The sequence below is a fragment of the Hoplias malabaricus genome, chromosome 12 (genome assembly GCF_029633855.1).
Source record: "Hoplias malabaricus isolate fHopMal1 chromosome 12, fHopMal1.hap1, whole genome shotgun sequence".
Lineage (NCBI taxonomy): Eukaryota > Metazoa > Chordata > Actinopteri > Characiformes > Erythrinidae > Hoplias > Hoplias malabaricus.
The window spans coordinates 34465289-34477592 of record NC_089811.1 but is presented as its reverse complement, the minus strand read 5'-3'; the positions used below and the strand labels follow the sequence as shown (position 1 = coordinate 34477592).

At 42.5% G+C, this 12304-nt stretch overlaps 1 protein-coding gene across 4 annotated transcripts in view; it reads left to right on the top strand.

Moving 5' to 3' along the window:
* The window catches only part of fign (fidgetin), a 50207-nt gene extending 38122 nt beyond the window's left edge, over nt 1-12085 (top strand). For 3 of the 4 annotated variants that reach the window (XM_066641156.1, XM_066641155.1, XM_066641154.1), the window contains 2 exons: nt 8644-8747; nt 9418-12085. In XM_066641156.1, the coding sequence (XP_066497253.1) occupies nt 9426-11654 (2229 nt within the window). In that variant the 5' untranslated portion in view covers nt 8644-8747; nt 9418-9425 and the 3' untranslated portion in view covers nt 11655-12085. The remainder of the gene's footprint in view (nt 1-8643; nt 8748-9417) is intronic. The other variant, XM_066641157.1, reaches the window with a different exon arrangement.
* The last annotated feature ends 219 nt before the right edge of the window (nt 12086-12304 follow it).

Sequence of the window (12304 nt, the reverse complement as noted above, 5' to 3'; positions counted from 1 at the left end):
TGTGGTCACGCATCGGACCGCACGATCTCTCCTCCATCATATCCAGCGGCTAGGTGCTGGGAGTCTTAACATGTGCTGTACAGCAGGAAAAGGGACACTGACTGAATTTCTTGGCTAAATTAGGAGCTTAATGATGCCCTCTGGTCTCCCGGACCCATCAGAATGAGTGGGACATGGATTTCCAAATTGACTTTAAATGGTTTTAAGTTGATATGTAAGATGAATGGCCTTCTGTTGCCATAACGATTACCAGCAGAGATTGAATTAGAACTGTATCCCATCCCCCCACCTAGAGGGGGGCAGAGAGCGAGAGAGAGAGAGAGAGAAAACAAGAGGGAGAGGAGCACATCTCACACAGTGCATTAGAAGAGGAATATGAGCTTGTTTTTATTTATAAATGTAATTAATGTCTGTCCACAGTATTCGCACGCTTGTCATGTTGAGTGTGCTGTGCGTGCATTATGAAAGGAAGAGGCTCTCATAATTATGTTTACATCCACAGATAAAAAATCCCTGAGCTGTAATGATCAGTAATTATAAATATTTTTCAGAGTTTCTCCGGTTGCAGCCGCGTTCATTGTGCGCTGGGGAAAGCAGGTTGTGTGCTTTAATTATGACATTGTACATGACTAAATGTAGCCGTCTGCCTGAGCCCGGCTAAACACTTCCACTGGCATAATCACGCTCGGACCTGACTCTAAAGAGCTCATTACAGTTAGCTTTCTAAAGAGCGCTTTATTAAACACAGTTACCTAATAAGCATCTTTGGTGGTGCAAATTGGCCAAAATGGTAATGAGTCTGATTAGACCACGTTTCAATTACGACAGCTTCCTCCTAAAGCATCCCCACCCCCCCCACCCCCCAAAGCCTAAAAGCAAGAGGGAGAGAGCATGGGAATTCTGCTAGAAGCCATTGCGTGTTCATACACTCACCCGCGTGAACACACACACACACACAAACACACACACAAACTAAAAAAAAAAAAAAGGAAAAGAAAACCACTCCGCCACCTCTGTGCTTCCTTTCAGCTGCGCAGTAATGAATAGAGAATTGTGCAAGCGGCAGTCCAATTTACGCACTGGGAAATTGGACGGACAGAGCGCGGGCGCGCTGCTGTTTGCTTAAAATCGGCCAAGGCTAGCCAGATTAATAGCTCCCAAAAAGGTCAGCTTCTCTGTTTCATTGGCCATGATCACAGTGTCTGAAATTAAACAGTGCGCTGTAGCAGAGCTTCCTCTCCGGGGGTTTACTGTTGATCACTCTCACTAATAACACACCTATTAGATGCCTGCACAAACCATACATAATTACTGTCAGGCTTGGGGAAGACAGTGCAGCCTATAAAAGTTGATGCAGGACTTGCACATCTTTAATTATTTGGATGAGCAATTAACGCTTCAGCCAGATTTTTTTTCACTACTCTACGTTTTTGCTGGTTGTGACTTATGCTCGTGTGGTTGTTTGTAATATTTTATGCTCTAACAGACTTTCAGCAGTGTAATTTGCACATTTTACTCTAAACAAAATCATTTTCTTGTTTGGTATTGCTCACCTGTTTTTAACACTTAAACTGCTCTTATAAATCCTTGTCTCTTACAATAACTGCTTCGTTCCTGGTGTACCTTCGTACCTCAGCTCTGAGTGAATCCTGATGGTGAATGTAATCTAAGATTTGCCAGGCGTACTGTAAAGGTAACCTCACAGACACGTAAATTAAACAAAGAGCTTTTGTAAAGAGCCAATGAGTGGAATTTAAGCAGAGGTCCTCGGCCTGTCTACAGGCATCTTCTAATGAAAGGAGCACTAATTACGCCAAATGCAGCTAAGGCAAGAGTGCAGGTCACAGCTTGTTGTGTCTAATTTTGTTTTCATCAGTGTCTTTAGACATAGACTAAATGGATTATTTCAGTGTGCAAACATCTGGAAACACCAGCAATTCCATTTCTGTGTTTATGAATGTTCTCTCGTGCTAGAGATGCAGAGACATGTTGATTTTCATAAATAATTATATTAAATCATCAAAATATTATCAGCATTGACACTTTTTAAATGTAGATTTTTTATGTTAATTAAATAAATTGCAGATTAGTTTATCACAATATTGCAAGAATTTTTGTAAATGATAAAACATCAGGTAATTATCATGTCATTCAATTTCTGTATCATGTCTAATGGCTGTGGTTGATATTTTATCTGCAAGCTTATACCATAGTGAAGATACCTGAAACACTGAGAGATTGTTCTTATTGTTTAAGGTACTGAAAGATAATGAACATGATACAGGTGCATCTCAGTAAATTAGAATGTCATTCAAAATTTAATATATTTTAGTAATTCAGTCCAAAGGTGAAACTCATAGATTCATTACAAGCCGAGTGATCTATTTCAAGTGTTTATTTCTTGTAATGTTGATGATTATGGCTTACAGCCAATGAGAACCCAAAAGTCATTATCTTAAGAACAATTTAAAAAATAATTTTTAATACACAAATGTTGGCCTACTCAAAAGTACATACACCAATGCGGTGATCAGCCTGTGGCACAGCTGAGGTGTTGTAGAAGCCCAGGTTGCTCTGATAGCGGCCTTCAGCTCGTCTGCATTGTTGGGTCTGGTGTCTCTTTTTTTCTCTTGACGATACCCTATAGATTCTCTATGGGGTTTAGGTTCAGCGAATTCGCAGGCCAATCAAACAGCGATACTGTGGTTATTAAACCAGGTATTGGTGCTTTTGGCAGTGTGGACAGGTGCCAAGTCCTGCTGGAAAATAAAAAGAAATTGACACAAGGATTGTGACAGTCGTGGCCAATGTCCTGGACACGTCTGTGTGTGGTGGCTCTTGAAGCACTGACTCCAGCAGCAGTCCACTCCTTGTGAATCTCCCTCAAATTTTTGAATGGCCTTTTCTTGACAATCCTTTCAAAGCTGTGGTTTTCCCTGTTGCTTGTGCACCTTTATCTACCACACTTTTTCCTTCCACTCAAGTTTCCATTAATGTGCTTGGATACAACAGGAGGGTGTCAATGACTGCCTTCTGGACATCGGTCAAGTCTTCCTCATGATTGTGCAGCCTACTGAATCAGACCAAGGGACCATTGTAAAGGATTAGGAAAGTTTCTGAGATAATGACTTTGAGTTTTCATTGGCTGTAAGCTATAATCATCAACATTAAAAGAACTAAACACTTGAAAAAGCTCAATCTGTAACAAATCTATATAAAATATGCGTTTCACTTTTTGAATTTAATTACTAAAATAATTCTAATATTCTAGTTAATTGAGATGCACCTTTCTTTATGTTCTATTCCCAAAAATACCATTTAGTTCATTATATTTTCAATACACTACTCATCCAGAATGACATTTATCTGCAATGTGTATAACGTCTTGGATGCTTCACACTGTTTTGAATAGAACAGTTTAAAAAAATCTTAAAACCAAATAAGTAGGAAGTGTTCCTGATCATCCGTAATGAGTAGCATGTGTCTTGAAATGGGTTCTCTCTCAGGTTTACATTACAATATTCTGCAAATGAAGAAAATATAACAGAACAAAGAAAATATATTAATTGAGCTATATTCCGTCCAATCAAAACAGGCAATGTCAGGTTTGTAAAGTGTGAAGCTGTGGCCACACTGGATTTTCGTCTTATTGGAGAGAACTTAGGTTGGAGGTGCCTTCACTGTGTATTGTAGCCACCATACTGAGTACTTACACATAAACACCCAACTTAAATATGAACTTGATTTAATAAACGGTTGATTTTATTGTTTCTTTCAACAATTTTACTCTTCATTTAGATGTTAAAACAAAACACTGATTACTGACATTTTCAGATAATATCTACTTCACTCAACTTTAAACCAAATCAGAGAAATAATTTTGGCAGACAGTCGTGTTCCACTCTCAGAGCGCAGAGACACCGGGATCAGATTATTTACCCTGTAAACAGGGGGAAATGAATGAGGCAAAAGAATAAGTGGCGGGTGATTGTAGTCCTTCACACATTGAAACAAACATGAGTGAAATAATGTACTGAAGCCTTTAAATGACCTGTGTTTGAACAACTCACTCAGATTCAGTCATGAGCAGACAAATGCACCGGAGTCTAACATGCTAACAGTTTTCTATTCTAAGTTGGATTGGATTTTATGACAAAAATACTAATATGACTAACAGCAGATATCTCTCTTTTTCTCCTCGTAATGAAACACTGTTGGATCCCTACCCCTGATGCAAAGAGGTGGTGGACTCCAGCACAGGGAGAGGAGCTGTGTATGATATAAATTTATCCAATCTTTCCCATCTGTTTACATTAGTGCTGCGCTGTGAAATCACACAATCTGTACCCAATATGGTGCTCATGCAAAAAATAAATAAAAATAAAATCACATGACTGCAACCTATGGCTGTTTAACATTAGCTGGTTTATTAGATCTACAAGAAAGTAAGACTGAAGGTACTATTGGATCATGTTCATAGATTGTAATGTGGGGTTAAAGTTAAAAGTAAAATTAACCACTTCTAGTAGACATTTCTTTCTTCAAATTCCAGCACCATTTTTTACTAATATTTACCACAATTTTTACTAATATTAAGTGGGCTCACTGCTTATATGGTTGTACTGATGAATCATTTGGTCGTTGCCTCTTAAATATCACACTACATGATACGTTTAGAAAATGTCAAGATGCTGAATAGAGTACTGTTTGGAACAGTGTGTGTTGGACAGAGTCATTGTGGGATGGGATATATAAAAGCATGTGTTTGTTGTAAAATTTGTTACGAGTTGGATGACATTACACCATGCAGAATATAAATAAACAGGACTTCATCGTTAAAGAGCAGCGCTATGCCTTCTCCCCAAAAACAGTGGCAGGATATGGCATATGGGAGCAGCCGGAGTGACATTTTTATATTTGGGGAAAGAGAGGTTTGTCTCAGTGTGTGTTATTTATTGTTGTGTCACAGTGCTAGCAGAGCCAGGCTGAAGAAGCATGAAGAGCATGGAGGACCCGCAGCTGATTTAGTGCAGTCTAAAACTAAACTGGAGATGATTCATCTTCTGCAGTCCACTCTCTCTCACGCTCCCCTGCTCCCCCCGTTTCTCTCTCGCTTTCTTTCTACCATTTCTAACACTTCTTTCTCTTTCTCATCCTTTCTGTTTCCCTCTTCTTTACTTCTCCGCAGTTCAGTTTTCGCCGTATTCAAATCCCACCTCGTTAATCACCTGATCAGATTTTAGCGTGTAATCTGGACGACAAGCATGGCTAAGATCATGCAAACTAGCATATAACCTAGATGGGGCTCTGCATTATGTGCTGGAATGACAGGACTATGTGCATAAACACTGTCGCTTAGAGAGCATTATATGGATTTAGTTGTGCTATAATACAGTGCATTTGCTCTGCCCCCATGCTACCCCTGTAACTAAATCTCTTGATGTCTCATTTTAGCCGCCTTAAACACTTTAAACGGTTTGAGGAAGACATCCCTGTCTACTTATAATAAGAGTCTAGTAATTTGTTAGGCTTGTTAAAATGACTATAGTCGAATTTGTTCCTTTGTTAGCGTGTGGTGCATTCCATAAAAGTCATTAGAATGAGGGACTGGAGTATTGTTTGAAATCTCTGCGTGCCCACTGTGCTGTAGAGGATTTCAGCCTCTCCAAACGTCTTACTTTATTCTAGCACAAGTCAACACCCACGTCCTCTATAAAGACTTACCTCTCAGAGAGGCACTGAATATAAATATATATATTTGAAAGTGAAACATGAAAGATGAGTAATAAATGTATTAACGAGTGGATGTACAGAGGCTCAAAGATAACTGAGCCTCCAAATTCCCAAGGTAATCTTTAACAGCTCCAGAGTACACGCCACACAGTTTATAGTCTGCACACAGAAATGAAAGCTCATCCTCAGATCAAGAGAAATATATGTGCTCCACTCAGTACACATTAGTATTGGAGATAAATCTTTACATACATCTCAAATGGATTGCCCTGGGAATACCACATGTCCCACAGCTGTAACCAGGCATAGCCTAATGCGTAACACGCTGGCCAGGAGCACACATAAAACACTGCAAAATGCAATGGAACAGCAAATCAAAAGCAGTTTCCTGTAAAGTGCATAAAAGGTGGCATTAATTTCCTAATAATCTAAGCGCGTATGATTTATCGGAGTAATAGTATTGACTCCTGCCATTGTTTGGAGTGCAGCTTTTACTGCTGATGTTATTAATGGGCTTCCTGGCATGCCTGCCATGTTCATGCCAGCGCTTTGTCTTTAGCCTTTCTTAGTCATTAGCTCACAGGCTTGACAGCCTTGCCAGCCATAGCGCAGATCCCTTTGACTAAAACCTTGTAAATTAACACAATTAGCGCAGCATCATCCTGCTAATTAGCGCTCAGTGTGTGTGTGTGTGTTTGTGTGTGTGCGCGTGCGTGCATGCTTTGGAGGCAGGCTGCTGGAAAGGTGCTTGATGGGGAAAACCGCATGCTTCACCGCTACTGTAGGGGAAGAAAAATAATAAAAAGCTCTGCTATGTACTGGCAGTACTGGCTTCTGGAATAGAATCTGAGATTTATACCATGGGTCAGTGTTGCACACACAGGCTTAACCCAGTCTTAGACTTAAAAGCATTAACACTGAGGAATCACCCTCACAATGTACACAGCAAAATCCCTAGTGCTGATTATAGACTTTTGACGTCCTGAAGATGGGGCAACTTCTTTCTCCCTTATATCACAGTTTAACTACATAAGAAGACCTGACTATTTTTTTTTTTCATTAATTTTTTTATTTATTATTTTTTTTAATTAAAGGCAGCATTCACGATTTGTAATTACAAATTTAGACGTTTTCTCGCCATTTGCTAGCCCTCCAGTCTGTCTGCGTGCTGGAAATCGGTCAATGTGTTTACGAAGCCCTGGTGTCAGGAAGCAATTAAAAACAAAGTGGCTCGGTCAGACATGCTAGGCTTCCATTCTCTGCTCACAGCAGAACAATGGCAAAGAGTTCTCCACACTTTGAAAGTCATGAAAAGTGATGAGGATTACTCCTGCTCCATAGGTTGGTAGTGTTCATTTATTTTTACTTATTTTACATTATTTATGTAGGAACTTACTATAAATTCGTGAGCACACTAACTGCATTAAACGTGCTGCAAACTAAACAACTCTAGTTATAAAATAAATTCTGTGGTAATTCAAACTTTGACTAAAATGGAAGGACAATGAAACTTTTGTCACATACAAACAACAGTTGTGTTTCTACTTGGATATACCATTCCACAAGACGCAGAGCTTCTGAACATAAACAAAACAGAGAGGACTGTAGTTCTCCACAATCAGAGATGTTCCCTTTAAAGAAAAGTACACAAAACACGTTTAGTTTCACTGCTAAGGTCTTTAAACCTATAAAAATTAAATTACTATAAAATCAGGATTAGTATTATGGGGTTGTTTCCTCAGGACGTCTATAATGTTAATGAATAAGTGACACATGATAAAGCATTGCACTGTATATTGCAGAGGCCAAAGTAGCCACTCAGTTACAAAATAAAAGACATGTCAAAATATTTAAGTTAGGCATTGTTTTGTTTACCCAAACCATATATAATTGCAATTAACTCCAAATGATTAGCATCATCATTTGCACTGGAATTTACAGTCAACGTCACAGAAAATATCTATATCTATATTTTTATATATCTATCTATCTTATATAGATCTATATTTTTAATATAAATATCTATATTTTTCTGCTATAATGTAATGTGATAATATGCTTTTGGAGTACCTCCATACTTCAAAAATACAACTCCTTTTCCACAGGATAGAACTAAGATCAATGCGCAACACTGTAAATATTAAATATATGTAATGTAAATATATCTCCCTCTTAAAATCCTGTCCATATAGTATTTAAGACTGTGTGTTATTGTTGTTTATTTGAGTTAACAGTATTATTTCTGAAAATCTGAATTACCTCAATAAAATCAGGTAATAGTTATAAGATATTCTTATCACTCTGGGCCTATATAATGTATTTCTAACTTTACAGAAATGCTCCATTCGGCCCTTACTATGACACTGCAGTAAATCTAGAGAGAAAGCTGTTGCTGTCTTTGAGCCATTATGATTATATGTCATTGATGGACCTAAGGCTGCTACAGTCTAAGGCTGTGATTACTGTGTCAGGGGCAGAATAATTAGATAAAATATTGAAGATTTTAGAACTAATTATAAGATATGAGTGCCAGTTTTCACTATGTACATAAGGATTTAAAGACGCAGACGCTGGATCAGTGAGGAAAGCTCATGAACAGCTACAATTTTGTTCTTTTTCATGCATTACACGTGTGTGTTTGCACACATTTGTTGGTGTGTGTGTATATGTTCAGGTTCAGTGTGTCCAGATAAGCAGGAAGTGTGTGTTCCACAACAACATGCCTGTGGGATAACAGGACTGACTTCCATTCTCATCAGTAGTCCATACTGTGTGTGTTTATGTGTGTGTGTGTGCGCGCATGTGCGTGTGGACTGCTTGTGTCATCCCGTTGGTTCTCGAGTAAATGTCTCTTTGATAATCCCATGCTGAGTCTAAGATGACAGCATATGTAACTACTTGTGTTTGCAGATGGAGTTTTGGATTAAACTTGATGGTGGCTTTTGAGCCCCAGAGGCAATAAAAGAGAGAAGCTGGAAAGAGAAGAGCGTGAGCCAGAGAGGGAGAGGAACCAAGTGAGCTAGGGGGAGAGAGAGAGAGAGAGAGAGAGAGAGAGAGAGAGAGAAACAGAAAGACAAGAGAGGCATGTTTTTTCCCCTTTTCCAGCTCACAGTGCTCCAAGAGGCAGCAGGCAGACAGAGAGCTGTTGTAATTCATGCCGTGCTGTGGGGTTTGTGTGATGAAAGCAGCGGAGCGCTGCCTGGGAGATTGCTTTGCTGCACTCCTCCAAGCAGATTTGAAACTGTCTGGGACTGCTTTAGATGAGAGTTGGATTATAGAGTGACCTGCGATGTCTGTGTCACTCCGCTCTGTGCAGGGTGCATTATACTGTGCTAACCAGGTGCTGGGTGCCCAAATCCGCACTGCTCCTGTGATACTAACTGTCAGCAGGGCCTGTGATATGTAGCCTGCACTCCAGGAGAGCTGCAGAGTAGGAAATGGAAAGTAATATTTTTGTGTTGTTCTTGTTTTTTCCCCCTCTTTCTCTCTCTGTTTAAAACAATCATGTATTGGATCATTGATTCTGCAGATTGCCAAAAAAATAAAATAAAAATAAATAGAAATAAATAAATAATAAAAAAAAGAGGGTGGGGGTGATTTGCTGAACCTGTGCTCTCTGAATGTTATGTCAAGTTTCTGATGCCTGTGTTTGTTTGTTTTGTTTTGTTTCTTGGGGATATTTAGGCTTAAAGATGCAGTGGACCCCAGAGCATGCGCAGTGGGCAGAGCAGCACTTCGACATCTCCTCCACAACCCGCTCCCCTGCTCACAAGGCTGAGGCGTACCGCGGGCACTTGCAGAGGACCTACCAGTACGCCTGGGCCAATGATGACATCTCAGCGCTCACCGCCTCCAACCTCCTGAAGAAGTATGCCGAGAAGTACTCGGGCATCCTGGAGGGCCCCGGCGAGAGGGCGCTGCTGTGCTCATACCCAGAAGGTGCCACGGGACTCTTGAACGGGCGCAAATCGGAAGGCGAAGCCTGGCAGGAGGGGATCTACCCTATGAACTGCGCTGCAGACGTGATATCCGCAAGCAAGGCTGTTGTTCCTGCTGCTCTGCCTCCAGGAGAATCTGCAGCTAGCGTGTGCAGCTCTGCAGGGGTTCCGAGCAGCCTGAGCGAACCCAGCTACTCCAGCAGTGGCTGTGGGAGCCACACACCTGCGGCCCTTCACTCGGGAATCCCCTCTCAGGAATTTGCCGGAGGCTACAACGGCACATACCTGCATTCCACGTACAGCGGCGGGCAAAGCACACCATCTCTGGCCTCTCCACACCCCTCCCCTTTGCACAGCGGTGGGCTACTTCAGCCGCCTCCTCCTCCTCCTCCTCCTCCCCCTCCTCCTACGCTGGTGCCCAGCTACAACGCAGGCTCGCCCAACCTCTCGGGCTACAACTACCCTCCTGCAGGCTATCCCCCCCAGGCTGCTGTTGCTCCCGGCTACAGCCCCGGGGGAGCCCCACCTCCCTCAGCCTACCTGCCCTCAGGCATTGCAGCACCCACCCCACTGCCCCCCTCTACTCTCCCCGGTTATTCCTACCAGTCTCATAGCCATGCACCTATCGCACCAACGCCTCTGAACGGCAGCTCTGCCAACTCACTGAAAAGGAAAGCATTTTACATGACGGGGCAAGGAGACATGGACTCCAGTTATGGAAATTTCAGCTACAGCCAACAGCGCTCCACTCAAAGTCCCATGTATAGAATGCCAGATAACAGCATCGGTGATTCAAGCAGAGGGAATGGGTTTGACAGAAATGCTGACACATCATCTCTGCCATTTAAGCCCACAAAGCAGCCAATGTCCACTGACCAGCAGCGTAAATTTGGCAGTCAATCCGGCAGAGCCATCACCCCTCCATCATATGGGCCTTCCAAAGGATCCATGGGCTCTGTGCGATCAGGAGAGTCCTTTGGTAAGTTCGGCTCATCTGTAATGAGCGAGCACGGGGAGGAACACAGGCAGCACATGTCCCATTCCATTGGCACAGTGACGTCAAGCGGCCATCCAGCTGAGGAGCAGCTGAAGAACAGTGACGCTGGCCTGGTGGAGATGGTAACCACAGAGATTCTGCAGCAGATGCCCCCTGTGGACTGGAGCGACATCGCAGGGCTGGAGCTGGCTAAGGCCACCATTAAAGAGGAGGTATTGTGGCCCATCCTTAGACCAGACATGTTTAGTGGCATGGCACCATTGCCCCGCAGCATTCTCTTCTTTGGGCCTCAGGGCACGGGAAGGACGCTGCTTGCCCGTTGCATGGCCAGCCAGCTTGGTGCTGCGTTCCTCCAGCTCAGCGGTTCAGCATTGGCAACTAAGTGGCTGGGGGAGGCCGACAAGGTGGTACAAGCCTCATTTCTTGTGGCTCGTTGCCGGCAGCCTTCTGTAGTCTTCGTCAGTGACGTAGATCTGCTTCTGTCGGCCCAGCTGAGTGAGGAGAGCCCGGTGAACCGTATCAAGAGTGAGCTGCTCCTGCAGCTGGACGGGGTGCTCAGCTCGCCAGAGGACCATGTGCTGGTCATCTGTTCCACAAGCAAGCCGGAGGAGATCGACGAGGCCCTAAGGAGGTACTTTGTTAAGAGGTTGCTCATCCCACTCCCGGACACTACGGCACGGCACCAGCTCATAAGCCAGGTGCTCTCCCAGCACAACTACTGCCTCAGTGATAAAGAGGTGGCACTGCTTGTCCAGCGGACCGAAGGATTCTCAGGGCTGGATGTAGTCCGGCTCTGCCAGGAGGCCATAGTTGGACCCTTGCATGGCATGTCTGGTGCGGACATTTCAGGAATCATGCCGGGGCAGATGAGGCCGCTGTCGTACCAAGACTTTGAGAATGTGTTTTGCAAAATCCAGCCCAGCATATCGCAGAAGGAACTGGACACATACACTGAGTGGAATAAAATGTTTGGCTGTAGTCAGTAAGAGGGGAGGTCATGGGAAACATGGGGGCAAGCTCTCCTGCTCTACGGAGAGGATACAATTCAGAATTCTTTGGGTGAAACATGCAGTTATGAAGGGTGGGTTTTACACATGCTGGTGACCCTTAAAGAACAGCGGTAAGGACACTCAGATAGACCTGAATGATGCATAGCTATGCTTAAGTCAATGTCTGGTCTTTGCACATAGTCCGACAGAAACCCCCCACTATGTGGCTCAAATCTGGTGAAGCCAAGCGTCACTTACTGAGGTGCACTGTCACTGAGATGACTGCGAGGATGAACTTCATTGTGTGTAAATATCATTCTGCTGTTTTTGAGATTCTGTTGCTATCAAGTGCCTAAAGTGGTGCTTTATTATTTTGTATTTTGATTGGTTTGCCTCACAATCTACATTGGTGGCATGTGCTAATATAGAAAGCTTTAACCTGAGACTAAAACAGAACATGTTCTGCCTTTTTGTCAATTCTGTCAAAAAAAAAAAAAGAAAAAAAAAAAAAAAACAACAACAGTATTCCTCAACTAAGTCTGATCTGCAGGCCCTAAACGGGCACAAGAAAGTTCTTGTGGCATTTGTAATCTGGACCCTAATTTATAACCTTCATTTGCTTTTGATTTTTATTATTATTTTTTTAA